The 24,158-nt window shown below is 43.2% G+C and overlaps 2 protein-coding genes and 1 long non-coding RNA gene across 6 annotated transcripts in view; 2 read left to right on the top strand and 1 right to left on the bottom strand.

Annotated features, from left to right (window-relative positions):
• Positions 1-13,130, top strand: part of LOC101485764 (MLLT6, PHD finger containing) — a 33,337-nt gene extending 20,207 nt beyond the window's left edge. The window contains exons 13-20 of the mRNA XM_004538730.4: positions 171-237; positions 591-739; positions 4,799-4,999; positions 5,236-5,312; positions 5,475-5,845; positions 6,452-6,539; positions 8,731-8,943; positions 10,178-13,130. Of these exons, the coding sequence (XP_004538787.2) occupies positions 171-237; positions 591-739; positions 4,799-4,999; positions 5,236-5,312; positions 5,475-5,845; positions 6,452-6,539; positions 8,731-8,943; positions 10,178-10,213 (1,202 nt within the window). The 3' untranslated portion in view covers positions 10,214-13,130. The remainder of the gene's footprint in view (positions 1-170; positions 238-590; positions 740-4,798; positions 5,000-5,235; positions 5,313-5,474; positions 5,846-6,451; positions 6,540-8,730; positions 8,944-10,177) is intronic.
• Positions 573-23,908, bottom strand: LOC143419071 (uncharacterized). Of its 2 annotated transcripts, none has more exons than XR_013099047.1 (3): positions 23,811-23,908; positions 2,435-2,492; positions 573-702 (listed from the first exon to the last, which is right to left on the bottom strand). It is a non-coding gene; the product is annotated as an uncharacterized LOC143419071 (long non-coding RNA). The 2 variants fall into 2 exon arrangements; XR_013099048.1 differs by lacking the exon at positions 23,811-23,908 and adding an exon at positions 3,814-3,854.
• Positions 14,839-23,081, top strand: LOC101486242 (uncharacterized). 3 transcript variants are annotated; one of them, XM_004538732.2, is made up of 4 exons: positions 14,839-15,044; positions 17,291-17,407; positions 21,838-21,954; positions 22,520-23,081. In XM_004538732.2, exons 1-4 carry the CDS (start codon positions 14,952-14,954, stop codon positions 22,703-22,705), a joined length of 513 nt encoding a protein of 170 aa, XP_004538789.1. In that variant the 5' UTR covers positions 14,839-14,951; the 3' UTR covers positions 22,706-23,081. The 3 variants fall into 3 exon arrangements, with proteins under 3 accessions (XP_004538789.1, XP_004538790.1, XP_076741373.1); XM_004538733.3 differs by lacking the exons at positions 21,838-21,954; positions 22,520-23,081 and adding an exon at positions 18,146-18,804 and having other exon boundaries at positions 14,840-15,044; XM_076885258.1 differs by lacking the exons at positions 14,839-15,044; positions 17,291-17,407 and adding an exon at positions 20,965-21,254.
• Positions 23,909-24,158: the final 250 nt, after the last annotated feature.

Raw genomic sequence — 24,158 nt, 5'->3', positions numbered from 1 at the left:
AATGTTGGCTTTAGATAAGCTTCACAAAAAAACCTTGCTCTGGCTCAAATCCTCTTTCAGAAATCCAACATTAAACGTGCTGTTGTTGCGCAGTAAACACGGCGCTTTGATGACGCTGCCTTTCAGTAAATGTGAGCGCACATGAAATTAATGTCTGTTCCTTTTCTCAGAGTCTGACCTCGATGACTGTCGCTTCCCATGTCAGGGGAACTCACCGAGAGAGAGTCTTTCCTCGCAGTGAGTCTTTGCTTTTTTGTCTTTATTGTTATTTTTTAGTGTCAAATCCTGAAAACAATACATCATTCTTACACTTCAGATTTACTGACTGAAATGAGTCAGCAAGTAGAGATGCACAAACCACTGGTGACGCATCATTCATCTGTTCAAATCATCACTTGGTTGATTTTTCCCTTTGTCATTTTTATTACCAGCAACAGGAAAATACCAGCTGGTTAACAATCAAAGCGTCTATGTGGATAAAAACACAAACCACAGCCACAGAGGATGATTGGTAGTTTCCCAGCTTGGCTGCAGAAGCTGTGACGTGTCGCTTCTGACTTCCTGTTGACTTTATCCTCTTCCACGCCCAGGTCTCCGATGAGCTGTCTTCCTCTTCTGTTCGACCAGAGGGACGGGCTGGGCGCCGGAGTCAGAGCCCGTCCTGAGAACGTCCCTCCAGCCAGCTCTCACATTGATCTGCTGCTGGAGAAACACAGCAACGGAGAGATGGGAGTCAACAGTAAGTAAGGCCAGTGGGACTAGATATTGAAAAGTGTTTATAAGATGAATGAAATGGCAAATATACTTGATGGACCTGCAGTTACTGTGCTGGTACTGTGTTCGACCCCTTTTTGCCTTCAGAACTTGTTTCGTAGCAAAGATTCAGCGAGGTGCCATGCAAACAGAGATTTTGGTCCATATTCACAGGATAACTTCATGCAGTTGCTGCACATCCATGATGAGAATCAGCCTTTCCACCACATCCCAAAGGTTTAATGTCCAACAATATTTTCACGGACCGGCCTTTAAGGTGTCGCGGAGAAATACAACAAAATAAAAAATACTAAAAAACTAATAATAAACACGAATTCACTGTGTAACTTTATGAGCAGCGTCCTCCTGAAATGCGCCAACAACACTGAGAGTAACATCCTCCTCTCTGCCCCTTAATGCTCTCTGGTCGCTATGGTAACACGTAAATATTTCTTTCAAAATAAGACACACAACTACAACACGGGAAAAGACCCGGGGAAACCAAGTTAACGATAAAAACCCCGAAAACCGTAAATTTCACACCCGAGCCTCAACTCTCGCGGCGCGGTACGAAACAACTCACGGACCGGTACCGGGATCGCTGTGCTCATAAAAGGATGGACATGGTCAAGAACAGTTCTCAGTTACTGAACCATGGATAGATCCCTATTTTCATGTTGTTCACGCCAAAGTCTGAGACTACCGTCTGAATTCACAGCAAATATCGAGACTCATCAGAGCAGGAATCGTTTTTCTAATTTTCTGAGGTGCAGAAGAGCAACCGAGGTGCTCTTCTGCATGCTTTGGTTGTAACCAGGAGTTATTTGAGTTACTGTTGCCTTCCTGTCAACTCAAAGCAGTCTGGTCGTTCTCCTTTGACCTCTGGTGTAAACAAAGCATTTTCTCCCAGGGAGCTGCTGGACAGATATTTTCCTTTTCTTTATCAGTCTTTGTGAACCCTGGAGATGCTTATGAGGGAAGATCAGCAGTCTGAAATACTCAGGCCAGCCTGCCTGGTATCAACAAAGTCACCTTAATCACATTTCTTCCCCATGCTGATGCTCAGGTTGAACCTCAGCTGCTCGCCTTGACCTTAATGCATCGAGTTGCTGAACTGGTGTACCTAATGAAGTGGCCAGCAAGTGTATTCTGTGCATAAAGGACGGACATAAACAGAGTGATATGTACAAGTTGCCTCATAAACTGCAGGAGTGCGTAAAATATTCGAACTTTACTCAGCAGGCTGGAGCACAGACTTGTGAGGCGTGTGCTTCTTTGAGTGGTCTGTTAACATGGCGTGTGGCGTGCTGTACAGTTAGCCGCACGGCCAGTCGTATTATTTGTAAGAATCGGTTGTTGGCCAGTCAGAGTAGCCACGCCACCAACTTTATCAATTAAAAAAAATCAAACCAGGTGACTTAAGAAAATGTTTCTTCCAGCATGAAGCTGTTATGGACCATGTCTACAGACCATTTCCTGCAGTGAGATGTAAACTGGGCATTTTAACACAGGAGCCTCAAGTGGCCATCAGAGGAACTGCAGGGTTGTTTTAGTACTACTTTGCTCAGTGCTAAGATCTTTGAGCCTCTCAGAATCCTTCAAAAACAGATCTGAGAAACAGAAAGGACTCTTTGCTTGAACCTTTCACTTCATTTTAAGCCAGAAATGTTGGGAACCTTACACGTAGACGCTGCCGGCCTCTGTGTGTGCCTCGTGCTGTCGTCAGATGATGAATGTACCTGTGTGAGGACAAAAAAAAGCTCAGCAAGAGATCAGATGTGCTCTCGGTTCTGAAAGCTGCTCCAGCAGCTGCTTTGTTTCTGCCGTTGTATTTCTGCTCGTCTCTCCGCTGAACCAGATTGCTCACCGCCTTTTGCTCTGACTCACTTTTTCTCCAGGGACATCATCAGCTGACACTTGCTTTCAAATCTATATTTGCTCATTTTTTTTCTTCCTACACCCAGCACTGTCAGTGCTTTTGGCTCACGCTTGCATGCACACGGCTTTTTATTTCCATGGTTGCTGCTCTTCTCTTTTTGGTCTCATCGCGCTCAGCTAGGTGTATTTCTCTAAAAGGAAATACCCCCACAGTCCTCACCTTAATTATATTTATCTGCATGAGAAAGCGTAACATTTATTTTGCAGATTTTTCTGTGTGCGTTTTTTTTTTTTGAGCCTAACTAGTAACTTGTGACATACTCTCAAAATAAACACACTCATTTCTACTTAAACAGCAAAGTGTTGTATAAAAATAAGTGACTTAACTTGAGTGCAAAAGGCTCAAAATGTGGCATGTTTCAGGACCCAGCCTTTGTTTTGTGACCTCTAATATTTTCCAGCATAACTCTGCCCGACTTCAACCCAAGCGGGGGCCCGAACTGCCAGAATAATTGGAAACACCTGTGAGACAGTGCAGGACTTTAAAAAAAAGCACAGTGCAGGTTGCTGGGTCCACTCTTGTCAAACATATCTCCGATCGTTTAGCCGTGACTAGTTTATCCCAGTACGTCCAGTAAATCGGCGTGTTGATGTTTAACTACACAAAAACAGAAGGTTTGCTTTGGGTCGATGTGCAAGTTTAACTGTTCGCAATACATGAAAACTGTACGCCCATCAACTGCTCTGTGCCCTTGATTGTATTGAGCAGCTCTTCCAGCAAAGCGAGTTTAATCTGATCAAGCGCTTGCTGACAGAAACGGTCTCTGGGTGGGCGGCCATCTGCCCCCACCGGCTGGGGTGAGAGGAGAGCAGAGAGGCAGGAAACATCCAATGCTAGTACTTATTTTTTGTTTGAGCACCACCAGCTGGTTGTTACAGTAAATACAATAATTATGATAATAATACCGAGAGCAGAACTCCTCCAGTGTTCATCTGTGTTTGTGATGTGAAAGGTCCAATTTTAACTGATATTCCTGGATCCCTTTCGTGCCGATCCACCCATCGCCCGCTAAAAATGATAAAACAACCAACCCGAGCCAATCCTAAAACTTCTCAGGCAGTAATCGTAATAATGCTTACAGTAATGATGACAGCTGGAGTTCCTAACCCAGAAATACTTACAAAATGGGGTCAGGAAGCGAGAGAACTCAAAACCCACTGACATGCAATAGCGAGCGAAAGAGAGAAGTGGGAGTCCCAGTGCATCATGGGAAGTCTTCCAGCAGCCTGAGCCTAAAATAGCACGACTGAGGGATGGTTCAGGTTCACTGGATGCAGCTCTAACTATCAAAACTAAAAGTTTGAAGTTGAGAGGGAGTCATTCTCCAGAGCCCAAACTGGGAGCTGGTTCCTCAGGAGAGGGGCCTGGAAGCTGAAGGCTCAGCCTCAGGCTGGACTGTTGAAAACGAGCAATGCCTGATTTAGACTCGCGCGGGGAACCTTTGTAGCGCCCACAATCTGACCTACGTAAGTGTGTGCTGCATTATGCCTGAGTTACTATATTGTAAATAAAAAAATAAAATAAAGTGCTGGGACTTTTTTTGCGTCCTTGGTCCCTGCTCAATTGTTTTTCACATCCGGACCGATAATTTCAGCCATCTCTCCGGGAATCTGACGACATTTGTGAGTCATACATTGATGCTATGTTGAGGCGATACTGAACTCTGATAGTGAAATGCGCTGCTGGGGCGTTGTGGTATTGTGGTGCCGTTTCCCACGTGGTGCATTATAGCTGAATAGAAAAAAGAGCGCGATCACCTGCTGGAGCCCCAGATGGCAGAGAGAGAAATCTTCCACAGAGTGAGAGAATCAGTGGAGGTGATCACAGAGGCCAGGGAGGGTCTGATATGTTTCAGCTGCCTCTCCAGAAACTCTCAGTTTAAAATGTGCCTGTTGAGGGCAGTCGTCCCTCTTTTACTGTGCAGATCTTTGAGCAGGAAGACCACCGTAACCAAATTCTGCACTGAGCTCACAGAGGCTGCAGCGCAGAATGCAGACTAGCATCACCAGCTCCATTATTTAATAATTAATTTAAAATAGTGTGTGCCTCTTTGAAGATGGTGGGAAACACTGGACTGAAGTGTGGCGTGTCCTCTTGTCCCCTCAGTTATGGAGATGCTCCAGTCGCTGCACTCCCTGCAGCAGGAGAACCAGCGGCTCCAGGACCAGATCCTCAGCCTGACGGCCAAGAAGGAGCGACTGCAGCTGCTCAACACGGAGCTGGCCGTGCCTTTCCCTCCACAGCTTCACTCCACCCAGGGCTCCATGCACACGTCCGCCCAGATCAACTTCCTGTCATCCACCCAAGGTCAGATTAAGCTCCTCTGTCCACTTTCATAAGCGAACTTCAGGGCACATAAATCCCATCGCCTTCTTTTATTTTTTTAAGCTGCATTCCTTCATCCTCCCTTTGCAGCCCCACCCGCTCACGCGGATGATTTATTGATGTTAATTAACCGTAGGAACAGTTTTGATAGTACAGAAAATGGTGTTCAGTGCAAACCTGGTAGTTTTCACCCTGTGATTGTGGCTCTCATTCCTTAGACCCCCTGAGCACCAATAAGAGTCCCCTGCCCAAAAGCTGCTTCCTGAATGACACCTCCTTTGTTACCTCGTCTGAGGTGAGAAACTTTAGTTCCTTTCGTGTCTCAAAATCACCGTGCAATCCCGTCAGGCACCATTAGCAAGTATATTTGTCTTTTTTAAGCCTCTTTGTAGATTTTCTCAATTTTACGGTAAACTCAGTAAAAAGCTGCTCGCTTGCTCTCTTGTGTTTGTTCCAGGAGCTGCACTCCGGTAGTCCGTCCCGAAGCAGCTCGTCTCTTTCCTTCCAGAGCACCCCCCCTCCTCAGCAGAGCCCCGCCTCCTTCGGGCAGCCGCTGCTGAACGGCTTGAATCGAGGGTTGAACGACGGTTTGGGGGCGATCGCTCAGGCCGGCGGCTCCGCACTGCCCGTGGTGGGCGGACTCATGGCGTCTATCGCGGGAAGTCCTCAGCTGGCCGTGAACGGCGTGCTCGGCAGTCTGAACGGAGTGATCCAGTCGCCTGTGCAGAACGCTCCTCAGCCCGCGCTCCCGGCCCTGCGACCCCAACCTCCACCCCTCAACCCCCTGGCGCTGGCTCAAGGCTTTCAGCTTCCCAAGAGTGCGAGTCCGTACGTAAAAAATCTGTCTGTAAAAACCACAGAAGAAGAAAACAAGAGCCTCTAAATGAATTAACTAACTTTGGTTGTTTCAGATTTTTTTAGCATTCAGTGATTTCTTTTTCTTTTCTTTTTCTATCCTTTTGAAGCGCAGAATCCCCTCACTCCTATTTTTAAATTTTAGTGTTTCTGCCACCAGCTGGCCACGTTCTTGTCTTCCCCATAGTAGGACGTAGCGGACTGTCATGGACTGCAGCTGTCGGTGGTTCTTCTCCTGCTCTGAGGAGCTGTGGTGAGATGGACGACCACTCCACCCCCAGGTTTGCAGCAGGTGGAGAGGAGCAGGTTCATGTGCCGCCACAGCGAGCGTGACGAGGCTGCAGCAGAACCACCGCCAGCTGAAGTTGATTGGCAGGAAGAAAGACCCACTATATTTGTTTCGTCAGTTATTTATGATCACGTCTTTGCTCCGTCGGAGATTATAAACACTGTTTATTAATAGATTAGCGAGAACATGTGTGCCTGCCCACTGACCCCAAAATCTAAATCTGTGAGAAACATTTAAACTCGGTGGCGCTCTCTGACAGGTGTGCTTCCACATGTCAACATCTGTTTCAGGTCGCCGTTCCTGTCAGAGCAGCAGAAGCAGCTTCTTCTGGAGCAGCAGCAGCTGCAGCAGTTCCTCACCTCGCAGAACTTCACACCTGTAAGGACACTCGCCTCGTCGCTCTGTCGTTCTCTCTGATTTTTACATTTTCTCACAGCTTCTCTGACATTTTTCTCTATCCACATGTTTCTGACTCGTGGTGTGATGATGTCATGAAACAGATAAACAAGCATATCAGCTAAAGCTTGTTTAGCGAGGCGCGTGGCACAGACCCGTGTACCTGATAATTAAATGGCACGTATAAAGAAATGTCAAAGTAAAGCTAGAATTCGTCTGGTGAAAACTGAACCACAGATTTCTTGGATGGTCTGTTTGTACGTATAAGCACATAGTAAGATATATTATTTGCCTGATTATTGCAGCTTCATCCAATTGCATCAATTTGTCAGTCAAAGCAGCCATTCCCCTAAAGATGCAAACTTTATGCTTAAATAAAAACTCGCATGCTGTAAAGTCGGTCATACTTACTTGGGAGTGTAAGCTGAAATCAAGTGGCCATTAGAGGAACTGCAGTTTTTCCGGTGTTTGCTGCTTGGTTCGACTCATTAATAAACACTTTCATTAGCTCACTGAACCATCACAGCGATAAAATCTGTGCTGCAAAAGCTTTTAACCGAGGGCTTAAATTGATTTAGGATCAGAAAAGGAACAGAATATTTTCTCGCTCACGCCTCAGAAACGGAGCAGCTCTCTGATGTTTGGTCGTGACGGGAACACCGAGCAAATCAGGGCTATTTGAATAAGCGCTAACATCAGGGGCAATCTCACGCGTTATTTTTAGACTCATTCAGAAATCCTGTTCAGTAAAAACTAACTTTTTACAAAGAATTTATTACTGTCTGTAACTTAGGAACTTGCTGTAACACATTTTGAAGTTGGGAGATTAATACTGTGGTATTAACCATTAGCAAGACCTCATATAGAGATACTAACCGATTCAATTATGTTAGTTAAGAAAGAGATTGTACCAACAATAATGTTTTGTGTCGAAGTGAACCAGCCGCCCTTATTTGACATGCAAAGTGAGGAAAGCTTGGTGGGGTGCAAACCAGTCAGGCACTGTAAATATAGGAACCAGTGGGTTTCCTGTTTGACTGTAAACTATAAGTACTTTGATATAATAGACTAAAGACAGCGGGGAACTGGATACTTTCACTTTTCTGTTAGACGAGGCGACAGTGAAACAGAACGACTGAACATTTGTTTACAGTTTTTACGTCCAATTTTTAAAAAATAAAATAAAACACGTGCAGTTTGAAAATAAACGTACTTGTGAGAGTTCCCACTCACACACATGAAGTACGGTCAATGTGAACTGCTCCAGGTTTCCCTGAGATAAGGTGTGTTATCAGTTATCAGTCTGTTACTAACGCCAATCCAGTAACAGCAGAGCGAGGCAGTGCACTCGCCTCTGTAGCTGTTTGTCCTTCTGGCAGGAACCCTGTAAAAATCACTCGCTGCCACTCCTGTCCCCGGGTGCTCTCCACTGCTCTTAAGTTAGCTTAGACTACTTGACCCTGAATTCGACAAGCGCAGGTGCATCCTCGCCCAGACACCTGAGCTGGACTCTTCCAGACATGCCTCAGCATTTCACTTCTTCTAAGTGTCGGGGTGCTCTGTTCTGCTATTTTTGATGGAAGCTGCTTTAAAGAACCCAGAGCAGATGAGGGTGCCAGGAAACCTGACAGAGGAGTGCTGCTCAGTTATGGCAGCGTGATTGTTCAAAGTACGATTGTTTTATACAAATATCCCCAAACTTAAACAGAAACTGGCATTTCCTGGAAATCCTTGAATGCAGTTCAAAGGAAAAACACTTGTGAGGCTCTCCTCTACAAGGCCTAAAAGCATGTAACTCAAGGGTGATGAAGGCCAGATGGCTCAAACAGGAAAGGGAGTAACAGCGGAGGTCATTGAGGAGAAGATGCAAAACCCCATCAAAGATCACAAACACGCAGTGGCTCCAGGGGACAGTTTTCATTGTTTTTAACAGTCAGTTTGAACATAGAGACGCTCTTTGTCCACGCTGTCATTCCCAGCAGGAGCTACATGACCGGCAAATACACACAGGTGAACAAGAGTAGCATTGTGTCCAACACTGCCCCCTGGTGACGGTCTGCCGCTTCTGCTCGGCGTTTACAGACTCCCAGCACTGTCAGCCCCCACACAAACCCCCATCAGCGCCTTTTCTCTGCTCGTCCCTTAAAGCCTCTCTCCTCTCATCCTCCTCCAGGAGCAGCAGGCCTTGGTGTGCCAGATGTTGCAGCAGCAGTGTCAGCGGGAGCTGCAGCGCCTCACGCTGACAGGAGCTCTCACCTCCACCCCCAACTCACCCATGATTGCCCAGTCACCCAACCTGCTGTCCTCAGCTACAGCCTCCCCCCTGCAGGGAGGCCAAGGAGGCGGGCTCTTCGGGCTGCAGGAGAACACGCTTCACAAACCCGGAGTGAGTAATACTCGTGATTGTCCTCCTGAAAAACTCCAGGAACCAAGAAACTCAACAGCTCACTTCCAAGAGTTTTTATCAATCATTGACAAGAGAGTAGATAAAAGTTAATGACATGAAGTAGTGCCATATAAACACATGGGCAGAAGAGGAGAAACACTCAGTGCATCGTGGGAAAGTCCTCCAGCAGCCTTAGCGTATTGTAGCATATCTAAGGGAAGGTTCAGGGTCACCTGATGCAGCTCTAACGATCTGCTTTATCAAAAAGGTTCAAGCCTGGTCTTAAAAGTAGACAGGGTGCCTGTCTCCTAAATCCAAACTGGGAGCTGTGTCTGTGTAGGTTCTCAGTCATCCAGGTAATTTACGGAGCAGAACTTGAAGAAGTCCAGTCGCTTTCCTTTTCAAGCTTCATAGGAAACTGGTAGCTGGTTCCTCAGAAGAGTGCCTGAAAGCTGAAGGCTCTACCTCAGATCCTCCTTTTAGAAAGAGCTACACGTAAGCTGCAGTCTGAGGGCAAAGTGCTCTGTTGGGGTGATACGATACCACGAGGTCTTTAAGATAAGATGGAGCCGTTTAGATCCAGCTCTGGAGCTAATGAAGAGAAGCTGAAATCTAAAATGTTCCACCCACCTCGGTAACACGTCCCACAAGTCCTTAAAATCCGCTTAAAATCCATGCGAATATTTTATGTCTTTACAAATATTTGTCCTATTCCTACCCTACATTCACACTCACAAATTTTCTGCATTTATATCAAAGCTCGATTTTTCATATGTGAATAAAAAGATCTGACCAATCAAAGCACTCCATTTAGCAGTGCAGCTCAAAACGTGCACTGGTGCTGTATATACTTTACTACGTGTGGTTAAATAGTACAGTTTAACACACAGCTCCATGCTGCTCCGGTCAGTCGGCTCTCTGAAATCATTTCTCTGCCTCCTCAGACGTGATCCCAACTCGAACTGACCCGCTGACATCATGAAATACATATGAAAGCGGCCGTGATACAGATTCAGCTCCTGGATCAAACCACGAAACCTCATACAGACTTTTCAGTGTGTGAAGGCGCTTACGCAACAAGCTCGCATCTGAAAAACTCTGAATTTCATGTAGCTACGCGCTCGGGGTGTAGTGGCCTCAAGTCCACATTTATTTCGCCCATATCTGGACGTCCTGTTATACTTCAGATGAAGGTGAAGATGTGCTGGAAACCCTCTGCTCTCTGTGTTTTCAGGCTACTGGAGAGAAAGGTGGAGACAAGAATGGCTGATGTTTCTCCACAACACGCGAGCAGCTCCGATGAAAACATCAGGCATGACGTGCCGCCTTGAAGAGGTCAAATTTCCAGGACTTTCTCCTTCTCTGTCGTCTTTATCTTAAGCCCTCTTTTATGAATGTACAACAGGATGGACTTTAATGTCAAGGTGAAGTTTTTCGTGTTTTGAAATTCTTGATATCAGAGGTTCTTCTCATAGGGTTTTTTTGTGTGTAGGCAGCTTTCAGAGAGCATGAATACAGTGGTCTCTTCTTAAATTGCACTAATTTGTTAGCTAGACCAATGGGGCTGCTGATGAAGGCAGAGTTCATGAACCGAAGGTCTGAGTCTCTCTTCTCTGACCTCCCAAGCACTGACTGTTCATGAATTCCCTCCAGAGTTTCCATTCAGTGCGTCAGCGAGGAAAAAAAGCAAGAAAAAAAAAATAAAAAGCGGACTTCTGCCACTTCCTGCAACCTCAACTGTCTTCCTCGATATTGTGTCTTCCCTTTGTGTTCACCCCACTCAATTTCATCCAGATCTTCTATATGTGAAGCCTCTCACGGGCACTTATTATGTAAAGGATCAACATACAATCATTTTTGATGTGTGGTTAGTGGCATTTCGACATTAAGCTAGTTATTACCTCAGACTTTGTATTTTTCATTGTTGACTTTTGTGCAGACTCATTACCACAATAGCCTTCACTGGATATAAAATGCCCACCAAAAAGATATCTTGGTGTTTGCTCTAAGGTATTAACTCATGTAAATGTAAAAATGACACAGCACCTGCGTGTCCAGAAAGCCGCCATCGTCTGCGGGCGAGCGCCGGGTTTTGTTCCAGACCACCACCAGAGTTTCTCAAGACTTTTATATCCTTCTAGTTGCTGTCGAGATTAAGCGGACGAAACCAAACATTTGGAAATTGTAAGTAAGAAATTAATAGTTTTTTCCTAAACAAGTGTGCACTTTGCATGTTAGTAGCTAACAGAGCAAATTAGCCATCAACACAGTACCTTCTAAAGGATGCTCGGTACTTCATAGGTCGCTAGGGACTAACAGGTTTTTGATTTTTCTGAGTATTTTGCACTCCTGTCCTGAAGTGTCGGTCTTTTACTGTCATACATAGATATTCCTTTCATGTCCACCAACTAGCTGTTCTTTTAGCAATACTGGATAGATAATGCCTTAATGATGTTAGATTTACAGAGGAAACCACGAGCCAAAAGGCTCACTCTCTTCTCGTCTTTCTTTGATAACGTGTTTTTTTTTATTGCGGGTACACGGAGGGTCGCGTTGTCCGACGAAAGCACTCTTCCTAAGCCCATTTATATACTTTTGATAGCTGACTGATAATTTCAACAGTGGAAAAACGTGTGAAGCGTATAGTGGTGACTAAAGTGTCAAAGCATTTTCTATTGTGCGTTTTGTGTTGGAATGTTTTTGAGTTGTTTGTGCTTCAGAGACCTGAGAAAAAGGACTTGTAGAGAATCTGCACAGCAGTTTGAACCGCTCGTAATGAAAGTGCTGCAGAAACAGAATCGATGTAGGAAACAGGGAGGCTGCAGGGCGACCGGGGGCAGCTGTGGCATTTTGGGTTTTTTACATTTTCTTTCACAACTCACAAAATAGTTGCATCAAAAACATGACATATGTTGCAGTTTCAATTAAAACTGCACCAGTTTATCGTCTGTGGTGTAGACGAGCAGAAACTAGACGTTTGATATGTTTTTTGAGAAGACTTTTAAAACTTCATCTTCTAGCTTTCATTCCTTCTGTGTCAAAATGATGCTCTAATGTAGCATGACTGAACGATCTGCGTTTCCTCTTTCTGCGCAGCATTAAAATAGACAAAAGGCAACAATTTGGACACGAGCTCGTTAATCCTGCCGGCGTGTCGTCGCCCTAGCTTTCTGATTGGATACATTAGCGTTGGGTGTTACAGGTGTCCCTGGTCTCCCCTAATAAGCTTTTCCTTCCACTTTATGAGGCGACACCTCCGCTTAGCTCAGTTTTACTAACAAAGGCTCGTCACCATTTCACCTTTTTCGCCCTCAAATGAAGGGATTATTTAATTTCCTCCTTCCTTCATTTGTCACTCTGTTTGGAGTCTTGAACATGAACTCCCATACATGTGATATCTATTTTTATTTTATTTTATTTTATGTTGTTAGCAGCTCATGTAGACATCAGAAGCTTCACGCAGCTCAATGGTTGGTGATAAATACTGTAGCAATGACAGAAGGAGAATGTTGACAAAGACATGAGCCAACGTGACTCCTGCTGGGAGGTCTGCAATTTACCAAGTATGACCAGCGCGACCACACGATCGCCTGCAGAGCGGCGCGAGGGATTTCTGAAACAGTTTCTTTCTCATGTTGCACTGGGGCGCTTTGGCCCAATTGTAAAATGTTTTTTTTGTTTGTTTGTTTGTTTGTTTGTTTTTTTGAGATCCGAGTTGTATACTTTAATATGTTTGTGTAAAAACACATTCATTCTTTTAAGCTTTGAAGTTTGGGTAAAGATAATTCATGTTATGAATGTCGTACTGTGTATCTTTTATGTATTGCAACATTTAAGCACCTGGCTCCGAGTGACGTCTGATGGACGGCAAAGTTAACTATCGGGATATGAATTGCATGAAATGCAGTGATGTCTCTCAAATGTATCGCTAAATACCAAGTAATAGCTATGCATAATTTTAAATGCATTGTTCCCTGAAGAGAAAAAAAAAGGAAATGAAATGAGCACTGAATTTAAAAGGACAAGCACGTTGTCATTGTACAGTGTATTTGTTTGAGAGAATCGATTGAAGCAAATTTGACGATATTCAGATTAAAATCCCTGTAAAGTATTTTGATATTTTTGTGTGTAAAATTAAAAGGACAGATTAAGACAACTTTTTTTTGTCAATAAATGTATTTTACTGAGTTCTTTGACATTTTCTCTTGGATGTCGAGTGATTTAACTGTGGGTGTATTTTACTCACCGTAAAGGAATCGACTTCAGGTAAAGTGAACACATTGACTTTACACCACTATGAGAAATACAGAAAGTGAAGAAAAATGCTTTCTATCTTACGTGCTGTAAAGCTTATGAAAAGTTCACCTTTTTTGGAGGTTTATTAGAAATGAACTGATTTATTCATGTTAAAATGGGAAGACAATTAAAATGACTTTCAAGACGTGCTTTAAAGGATTTTAGGGTTTCTGCGAGCCTCATGTCCTCAGTTCGATGAGTCCTGATGGCAAAATTAGACTAAGCTTGCAGTCAGAAGGGCCCTGCATGAGGATCTAAGGATGTGGGTTTGACTCTTAAGGGGTCAGCAGTCCTGGTATGAAGTTTGGGGTTACACCCAGTTGGCCATTTGATTAATACCAGTGGTAAAATGAGGGCCCAGGTTTATGTGGTGTCATCTGTTGAACCAGTAAGACTCCAAGCTGTTGCTTTCTGAACCAGTCGTGATGTCCAGCATCACTGAGACTCTACCGGACCTCACGGGAAGGTTTGTTTATCGTCGGCGTTGTGAAAGGACACAGAGTCTGTAAAGTTTTACCAGAAAAGCAAACAAGAAATAAAAAGGGATCGGAAATCGAACCTTGCGTGGTTTCATCAGCACCACGTGATTTTAGGCTCCAATTTAATGACGTTTACGTTGTTCAAAAATATTGAATTTTTTTTCACCTCAGGCAACGTTTGGAAAGTAAGTCTGGTGACCTCTGCGTGGCTTTTAAAACTTTTTTATTTTATTTATTTATTACTCTTAGTCTGAAAATGTTTCCCCTTTCATTGGGTCTATGTGAGGATTCATCCTTTATTAATCTCATAATACGTATCATATTTATAGGGAGAACATGCACATACACACCAACATAAGCACTGCATCATCATGATGCTATTATCAGACCGTGAAAACAATTATATAAAGTTATTATGTCATTTTGACATACTGAATAACCTTTTTTATATCTGTTTAATAAGGCAAGCTTTAGACTTCATAAGGGTCATGTAACATAATGGTTTGTGAACGTTAATAAAATATTTACTAATACTGACTTTCTTGCTTTAAGTTGAGGAAAGCCCATCAGGATGTGGGGGGTCACTAAACATGACTGATCCAAGTCTGTGTTAGCTTACTACTTACGTGCTTACTTTTTCTATTTTTTCTGCCCATAGATAAACGAAAATATAAATTATGGTTATATGATTGATGTCCCCCACATTAAAAACACGTTTTTAATGAAAATTATTTAAGTGCAGAAAAAATCCCTGAAATGTATATATTTTAAAAGAACAAAAAACAAATTTACTCTCATTAATGTGGAATCTCGTTTTCACTTGGAAATAAAAAGCTTTTGATGTCATCTTCACATATGTGATTTCTTCACTAGTTTAAGTCATTCATGTGTGTTCTTTTAAAAAAATGCGCTAGTGGACTTCCACGCATTCAGGGTTGATATCTGAGTAATGAAGCAGTCAGTCATTCATTAACGACTGGTGTGTACATTATTATTTATTGCAGCTATGAGCGATATAACGATGGATGCAGCGCGTGGGAGGAAGTTGAGGAGGAGGAGCGGTGAGACAGGGGGCGTGTCCTCATCGCGGGGAGGCTTTTACAGCCCAATCAGCTTGCATTTTCAGCCATATTGTAACTTTTACTGAAGTCGGTTCAAGTTTTGTGAACCAGCTGTGCGCGGATTTCCTCTAAAGGAGCATCGGGAGCTGGAGTACAAGCGGCCCGCAGCAGCATGAACACAGCCCGGTTTGTAGTCGCCATGCGCAGAGGAGGTGCGCAGACCTTCCGACGACCTCAGCTCCTCCTGGCTGCTTATTCTCCCACAGTGAGTCTGCCTGCCGAGTGTTCGTGTTAATTATTGTGTTATCAGCTGTTCGTGTTGCTCTCGTTTAAAGAATGCTGAGTCACGGTGGGACATCCACGGAGCAGACTGCCGACATTTCCCGATTTCTTTCTTCTTTTTTTCTGTGCAAACAAACAACCTGACGCGCCCTCCTTCAGTCACCTTTAGCCCCGATGCTCTGTGAGAGTCAACCTGCAGGTACAGCACGTGAGGGCTTGGTCCCCCTCACGTGCACGCACTGGAGTTATAAAATATCAGGATGGATGCGGAGCAGTCGTTCCCTTCTCGACGTCTTAAAGTTTCAGATCAAACACATTTTAATATTAGTCAAAGATAACGAGAGTAAAAACAAAATGCACTTATTAAATGAGGATTTCTTCCAAACTCACCTGCCCTGTGTAAAGGAGTAACCGCCCCCTAAATTGGCCCACCAATCTTTGCTGAATTGATTTAATTCAGACACTTTTGGGGGTTTCCAGCATGAGATGATTTAGGATAACCTTAATCAGATATATGGCCAGACTTTGACTAGACCACCCAGAGGTGGACCTGCTGGTGTGGTTTTTGGATGGTTGTCCTGCTTCATTCATTCTCCTTCAGGATTTCCTGGTAGAGAGCAGAATTCATGCTTCCAGCAGCCACAGCGAGTCGTCCTGGAACAGCAGAGCATCCCCAGACCTTCACACTTCCACCACCGTGTTTGACTGTTGGTTTGATGTTCTTCTAATGGGGCAATTGTGGCTCGAGTTCGCCTTGTAATCGGAAGGTTGCCGGTTCGAGCCCCGGCTTGGACAGTCTCGGTCGTTGTGTCCTTGGGCAAGACACTTCACCCGTTGCCTACTGGTGGTGGCGCCAGTGTCCGTCAGGTTTCTGTCAGTGCGCCCCAGGGTGGCTGTGGCTACAATGTAGCTGCCATCACCAGTGTGTGAATGTGTGGATGACTGGTTCTGTAAAGCGCTTTGGGGTCCTTAGGGACTAGTAAAGCACTATACAAATACAGGCCATTTACCATTTCTAATGAAATGCTATTTATCCCAGATGTCACAGGACCCAAACCTTCCAAAAAGTTCTGCTTTTATCTCGTCAGTCCGCACAATTTTTTTTCCCAAGACTCTTGTGGGTGGTCGAGATGTTTTTTTCGGTCAGCAGTGGTTTTCTCTGTGGAGCCCTCCTTTTCACCCAGTCTCTTTCTTGTTGTTGAATACCAAACTTCACTGAGGCAAGTCGGTTCCACAGATGTTGTTCTGGTTTCTCCTGTGACCTCCTGGATGAGTCTGTGATTCACTGGACTCTGTCAGAAATGGCTTTGTAACCCTTTCCACACTGATACATGTCAATGGCTTTGTTTCTTCTGTTTCTGTAGATCGTGGCATGATGTGTTGCTCTATGAGAGCTTTTCTCCTGCTTCACTTCTGGTTCTGTTTAAGTGATTTCTGGATTCAGCTGGTCTGGCTGTAATCAGGCCTGCGTGTGACACTAAAGATGAACTCAGCTTTCCAAAAAGCCAGGGGGAGACCCTGGTTATCTGAGAGCGACTCTTTGCTCTATGACCTTAAGCTCTCTCATATTGAGTTTATCGACTCAGAGGTTAGTTTCAGGTCATGCTGATGACATCACATTTAGTCATTTCTGGTGACCTTTACCGTCTGAAAGCAACCGCTCCGCTGGAGACTTCAAAACAGGCGATGCCATGGTGACTGTCCATCTTTTAGAGGACTTCAGAGGAACTGCAGTTTGTGACAGTCTGGGTTGGCTTCATTTTTCAGCTCCAGAGGTTAAAAAACTTAAACTATAATCAGAAAGCACTAATCTGACTTCCCAGTCCCACTTCCTCTTTTTCTTTGTGGAGTTAAGCTTGAGTGTAAAAATGTAGACCCACTTATTCAAAGTTTTTACATTATTATTCATTTGTTTGAGTTTTTTTATCCAGTGGAACCAAAACAGTGACATCACAGCGATTACAGTGTAATGTTGTGATGTAAGCCAAACAAGTTTAACATACGTTTTTAATTTGTGTTCTCAAAGTAAACCTGAAGGAGTTTGTGTGATTGCGAATGCCTCGGGTCATGTGAGGCAGCACTCCATCACTCTGATTGTTATTCAAACAGCCCTCTGAGAGCCTGGAGTTGTGTTTTGGCTTAGACCACACAGGATGTGTCACTGCAGGATGTTGTGGTATCCATTAGTGTGGACGATAAGTTAAGTTTGTGTCTCACTTTGTGCCCCAGGTTCAGTGCTGTCTGGAGTCGACCCAGGCAGTCCCTGCCGCCCGGCTTCCCTACAGGGTGAAGCTGTCTGCTGGAAAACACTACGCCTGGTGCGCTTGTGGCCACAGCAAGAAGCAGGTGAGGCTCAGGTTTTCATCTGGGGTAAAAGCTAATGCAGCTCATCAATCACGTAAAGTTTCGCCTCATTTACTCCTGTTTACGTTCCCACCCGTCTGAAAGCCACGCTTTAAGAAGCACCGTGCTGGTTGAGACCAACTGGTGCTTGATGAGGTCCCAGTAACATAAAGGAAACTGGATTAACTCTAATCCATCGTCGGTGTCTGGGCTTTGTGCTTTCATTTCAGTGTGTCCAGGAAAAGAAAGAAAAGACCCTCTGGTTTACACGTGATCCTTTCCTTTATGATAAACACCTGACTGATGTTTAAACGGCATGAAAAACCTAACCATGCACAGATGTGATCACTTCGATTTATCTGGGTTGAATTTGGCCCGTCTCTCGGGCACCTCTGGACCCCTCAGTGGAGGACCATGTGACCTCTAACCTCACAGAGAGCAAAAATGTCAACTTTTACTTAAAACTGACCTCAGTTCTGTATCAGGGATCATCACTGGTGATGAAGACTGCTCACCAGCAACAACCAATTTCAGTCCACAGTTTCAAAGTCCTAATGTGTCAGCTGAGGAGCGACAGCAGGAGACCTTTCAGTCTGTCTTATTAGCAGCTTATAGCCGGGTTCATCCACAGTGATTGCTTACTGCCATACGTCTGCGGCACATGCATCCTGTCATTTTTAGGCTAATAAAGGTAAGTTTCAAGTTTGTGTCTTCAACCCGCTTTTTTTCCCTCTTCTTCAGCCTTTCTGCGACGGCACTCACACGAAAAAAGCTCAGAGTATCTCTCCTTTTCGCTTCACCCCCGAGAAAGACAGGACAGTCCTGCTGTGCGCCTGCAAGCAAACCAAAAACGCTCCATACTGCGATGGCTCGCACCTCAAAGTCATCTACCAGGATGTAGTGAAGTATCTGAAAGGCATCTTTAAATGATGTCTTTTTACAGGAAATGATGCATCATAATCATGTTATCCAATAGTTTTATCATGTTAAAAAAATCATATTTTTTTTATATTAAAATCATGTAATGCTGCTTTGTTTGTTTTGGGTAAATCAGATGGAGTTTTTGTTGTTATAAACTGCTTTTGTATGTTAACCTTTCAGACAAGTATATATTCCATTAAAATGCTTTGTGGGAAAACTTTGTGTTAATGTCACAATGACATCACCTGAGGCAGCATTTCCAACACCTCCTGCGTGACTCCAGACCTCCTGAGTCGGCCCCTTAGAGGAGTTTCTACTAAAGTTTTGGTAACCTTTGAAAGTCTAGTGTGTTGGCTTTAAAATGTATTCTTGTATGCACATGATAAAATGTAACGGGTAGGCAGGAGAAGGTTAAACCATGTGCACTGTGTTTTTGTAAATCTGCTTTTGGTGCTGTCCAAATAAAAATTACAAATGTTTTTCTTCTTTTTATGGAGACTTTTTTTCTTGTGTGAAGATCTTTAACTCCACTGAATTACTCATTGAACGGACCAATCACAATAGCTAATTTCATCAGTGCTGTATTCAGTTTATCCAGTGTGGTACTGAGTCACAGTCAGATTACTGCTTTTGTCCAGGGGTGGATCATTTTAGGGTGTCATGGGGTGGCTTGTGCCACCCTAAAATGATCTCTTGCCACCCATAGTGCCACCCTAGTTTTGCATATGACAGTGTTGTTTATTAACAGATAAGATAGCATTAACACTTTGAGCCTGGCTATTCTAAAACTGAATACATTGCATAGTGTCCCCCCCCCACCACCACCACCATTAGCACCATAGCGCAAACAATTTTAAAAATTTAACCATGTAACAATTTGATTTGTCTAACAAAAAACAGTGAAACTTAAGTTAAACTTGTGTGTGTAAATGTGGTGCAGCAATATATTTATAAATATATTTATTTATTATAAAGGTTATACAGTACATAAAATCACGTTTTAAGTAACTGAAATATTTAATCATGTGGGCTACAGAAAATAATTAAGACTATATTTATATGAAACGTGTATACTTACTGCATTTGAATCTGCATATGTGTTGTTTATTTTGGTTTTTTTTTTTTTTTTAAGTTTTGATTTTGCCACCCCATTAGATTTCCATGCCACCCTAAGAATATTTTTCTTGGTCCGCCCCTGCTTTTGTCAGATAGAAACAGCATTGTATGTTAAATATAATTTCTGTGTTGTTATTTGAGGTCAAATGCAATAAACTTGGTAAATATGATATTTTGCTTGTTTAGTTTCACATGAAATCTGACACTATGAAATAATTTTGAAAAAGGCAGCTATATTCTATTTATCTGCTTTGGCTTTGAGCTAATCCTCAAAATAAGAAAATAATAATCAGTCAGCCTTGTTTATTCTATCTAAAGCTTTGTTAAATATTTTTTAGCATATCCACTTTGACCTGCACTCTGAAGTGTTTTGTGTGGAAAGTATAATCGTTAATATTTTGCCCTTTGACCCATTTTATTTGAAATATTATTTTTGAAGAGTACCATTATTATGATTTACTCAATAATCTTCAGTTAATCAGTGTATTAGACCAGTTCAGCCAAAGGAAAGTTATCTCATAGTAAACATTAAACATGGGAATATCACACATTTCGTACTAAAACATTATTTTTGGTCACATAGACGCTTCATATACTTTAGAAATTTACACATTTGTCTCACAACACAGGTTGTTTCGAGAGCAAATGATCAGTATTTGTCTAAGATGTGTGTGTGTGCTGATATTGTCCCAAGAGTTTCTACATAAAGCCCTGAGTATAGTTGGAGACGGAGAGCACCTGCGCCCCCTGAAGGCCTTTCTGTGTATGGCACCTTTGTTCAAGTCGTTTGTTAAGGGTTAACCTGTGGAGAGGCTTTTGAAACTGTATTTCAATAAACTATCTTCTGGAATCTGAAGCTGCATCTCTGTAGGAATAGTTTTAAAAAGTTTCGTTTAGAAACAGATTAGTTGCTCTTCCGCTCCAGGTTTTGACACAATTGTGTATTTCGTGTAAAGTTTCTCTACATGATCTGCTGAACTATATTTTGCAAACTATTTATCTGACATTTTCAAATAAAATTTGGGATTATTTTATAATTATTGGTATTATTATTAGTTTAATTTTACATTGTCTAGTTTGCTTTTGACGTGTACTTAAAAAATAAAAGAAAAAAAATAGTAAAAAAAAATGGGACGCAATTTATTAATAGTAGCATGTATTTTTTTAGTCTTTATTTTGTATATAGGTTAAATTGATATTATTGATTGTGTTAGCTTCTTTCTTCTGTCCCTAAAGAAATTTAGTTGTTTGTACGTGTTATTGTCGTATTTCATCTTTTTCTGTGTGTTTCATTGAATCACAGAAGGATTTCATTCAAGAGAGTAAAAAATACATCCTATTCTCTGCTGTTTTTAAAATTTTGTTACATACTTACAGCATAGCTCATATTTTCAAAGCTTGTGACTTATAAATATTGGTAAAATAATGTATAAATCTATACATTATACTTCAATTTTGGTCCTCCATATGTCCAAATCAGTTCCATTCAGTCTGCCTTTCTCCGACATGTGCCCGGTGATTGGTTGAGCTATTAACACGTGACTGTTGAGGACGCTAGCAGCTTCAGTTAGCTGTCTTGCGTCTCCGAGTTTATGTTTTGCTTTTCTGTCTCCGTTTGACTCTCCTTGCTTGCGGTACTTGTCTCCAACGTTTGTCGCGTGATTCTTAAATTGTTGCTGGTCAGCTGGTGTCAGAAGCTGATCTTCCTTCAGCTGTCAGAGGAAACATGAACACGGTGGTGACCAAATTAGAGCCCAAATGGATCAGTTTCACCTTCAGGCACCCTTGGTTAGCCGCTACGGCAGTCTCCAAGGTAATCGCTGCACATGTTAGCCTCTCTAAATGTGATGCAGACTGCTGCTGCACTGTTAACGGGCCATTTGTTTTCACACACATTAAAAAGTAATGCACTGGAGAAACTGTACCACATTTAAGCTAACCAACTCACGCAGAGCCAAGTTTGTATTTTTATTTTCCCCAAACTGGAAATAGAAAACAGATGTTTGACATCGCAGCTCCTCCAGCTGCTTTAATGGAGGTTAGAGGCCTCATTGGTTAGATTTTAATTAGTCTACAGGCATTCTTACACTAACATAGAAATCACGTGGGGAACTGTAGGTTTAATATGAATTTTGAGCAGTATTGTATGTACCCTCAAGGCCTGTAGCCTTCTATGAACTTCAGTAATATCAGTATGAGAGCTTGCTTGTTTATGTAAGTGGAGATTTTATATGTGTGAATGCATAAGTGTACCCAGGAAGGATAGCTGAAGCCAAGGCTGATGAGGAGGAAACAAACTAACACAGAGACAGTGAAAATCAAGCCCCCACCACATTGGATGGTATTCCTAATAAACTGGCTTAATGTATTTTAAAAGAAGTTTGCCTCTTCCTCAGGTCAAGCTGTCCACACGTCCTCCTGAACCAGTCATCCCAGCTAAGAAGCCCTTCAAGGTGGAGCTGGTTGGTGGGAAGCGTTACTCGTGGTGCACCTGTGGGCACAGCAGGAAGCAGGTGAATCCCTACACCAGGGGTGCCCAACTCCAGGTCCTGCCGCTTTTAGATGCATCCTTGTTGCGACACACCTGAATCAAATGAATGGCTTGTTACCAGGCTGTTGCCAAACGTGATAGCATGCTGAAGAGGTAATCCAATAATTTGATCCAGCTTTGTTGGAGTAGGGATGCATCTAAAAGCTACAAGACAGAAGCTCTCACGGACTGGAGTTGGACACCCCTGCCCTACACAATCATTCGCTTTCTTTTGTTGGTCAAATTCAGGGTTCACGCTGGAGCCTATGGCAGCTTCACGGGTGTTTTATTCAGTCATTATCTCAGCATCGTAAACATAAATGTTGCTTTGTTTTTTGTTTAATAAATTAAGAAAAAATAAATTATAACATTTTAAAGAGTAAAGTTTCAGATTATTTTCAGATCTATTGGTTTCATAATTCCAAAACAATCCGATCCATTTATAACGCTGAAAGCTTTTTTCTGTAGCATATAAAAATTTAAAACAGTTTTACACATTACACATTGTTTCTTGTTTAAATGAGCGTTTAATTTTTGATTTCTTTCAGCCTTTCTGTGATGGAAGCCACAAAACCCGAGCCCAGGGCCTCTCCCCGCTACGCTTTGTCCCAGAGAAAGACGCCTCGGTTTGGTTGTGTGGATGCAAACACACAAGCAACCCGCCCTACTGCGACGGCACGCACAAGGAGCACTTCATTGTGTCTGCTCCGCTACATGAACCAGCAGAGTCCTGAGGGTGGAGGGGGGTGCGTTTCCCATCAGTGTTTTCATCAGTTCGACTTTCATGACAAAGACACTGTTGCAGTCACATTAGGATGACTTTACGGTAAAACAGCGAGCAGTTTATACTGGGGGTATTTAGCGAATCGAAGATTCCTGCGGAAACAACCCGGCAGGCGCTCCATGAAGAAGTTGGGATGCAGTGCTATGCTGGCCTTGATTTTGAAGCTCCAGTTTTATGTCCATGAGATGAAATTAGAGTTGGTGGCAGGCTGTGACAGTCATTAGCCCACACTGCTCACTCCACAGAGACAAGTCACTCTCTTCTTTCCACTGAACTTTTGAATGGTGTATGTAAAGTAAAAATAAACAGGGCAGTCTGTACTCTGAGCTGATGTCTTTGTTAAGGTTTTAAATAATAATACAAATGTCATTCTCATGGCTCTAGCTGGGAAATCTGTTTAACAGGACTTTTGCTAAAGCAGCTCTGGCCCCATGTCCTGCCCCTTCAGGATATCAGTTTCTCCAGTTAGAACACATTCCACTGAAGAGGCAAGAACAAGATGAGCCACTTAAGGCTCACAGATCACTGCCATCTGGTCATCCCTCCTAATTTTTCTCTGGTTTTGCATTTTGCTGGGGTCCTTCTGACTACTTGTAGCATGAGACAGTACCTGCACTCAATTCGGGTTGCACAGGTTTTCCAGCTGCTCCATGATAGCACATCTAAACGAGCCATCATGGGGTTTGATGTCTCCAGCACAGTTTCAAGACAATGAAGGAGATACCAGTAAACAGATGCGAGGAGCGATGTAGAAGAGCTTCAACCCAGTAGCAGGACTGGTATCTGCTCACGAGGAGCACTACCAGAGCTTTACAAAGTGACCTACAGCAAGCTGCTCATACACGTTTCTGATCAGACTCCAGGAGAATGGGATCAGGTCCCCAGTCCTGAATTTAACTGAGTACTTCTCAGATGTTATGCATCTGATGCTACCAAATAGCACTGTCCATCCAGGAGCATGCTCAGATATTGTCTCCTGCTACCAATAGTGACAAAGACTCACAAAAGTTGATCCTTCCTACTGGACAGACTGTCGTTCCTAAAGTGTAACTGACCTTGTGTTATACTGAGATGATCGAGTGTTGCTTTCATTTCCACAGCTGTCATCCATCCATCCATCCATTCATCTTCTCCTGTTAACCTCAGGGTTAACACAACGAGACATCACACTCACATTCACACCTGCGGGCAATTTATAATCACCAGTGAGCCTAACCCAGGGGTGGGCAATTCCAGGCCTCGAGGGCCGGTGTCCTGCAGGTTTTAGATCTCACCTTGGGTCAACACATCTGAATCACATGATTAGTTCATTACCAGGCCTCTGGAGAACTTCAGGACATGTTGAGGAGGTAACTTAGCCATTTAAATCAGCTGTGTTGGTTCAAGGACACATCTAAAACCTG

Source organism: Maylandia zebra, linkage group LG6, assembly GCF_041146795.1.
Source record: "Maylandia zebra isolate NMK-2024a linkage group LG6, Mzebra_GT3a, whole genome shotgun sequence".
Lineage (NCBI taxonomy): Eukaryota > Metazoa > Chordata > Actinopteri > Cichliformes > Cichlidae > Maylandia > Maylandia zebra.
This window is presented reverse-complemented; position numbering and strand designations above follow the sequence as displayed.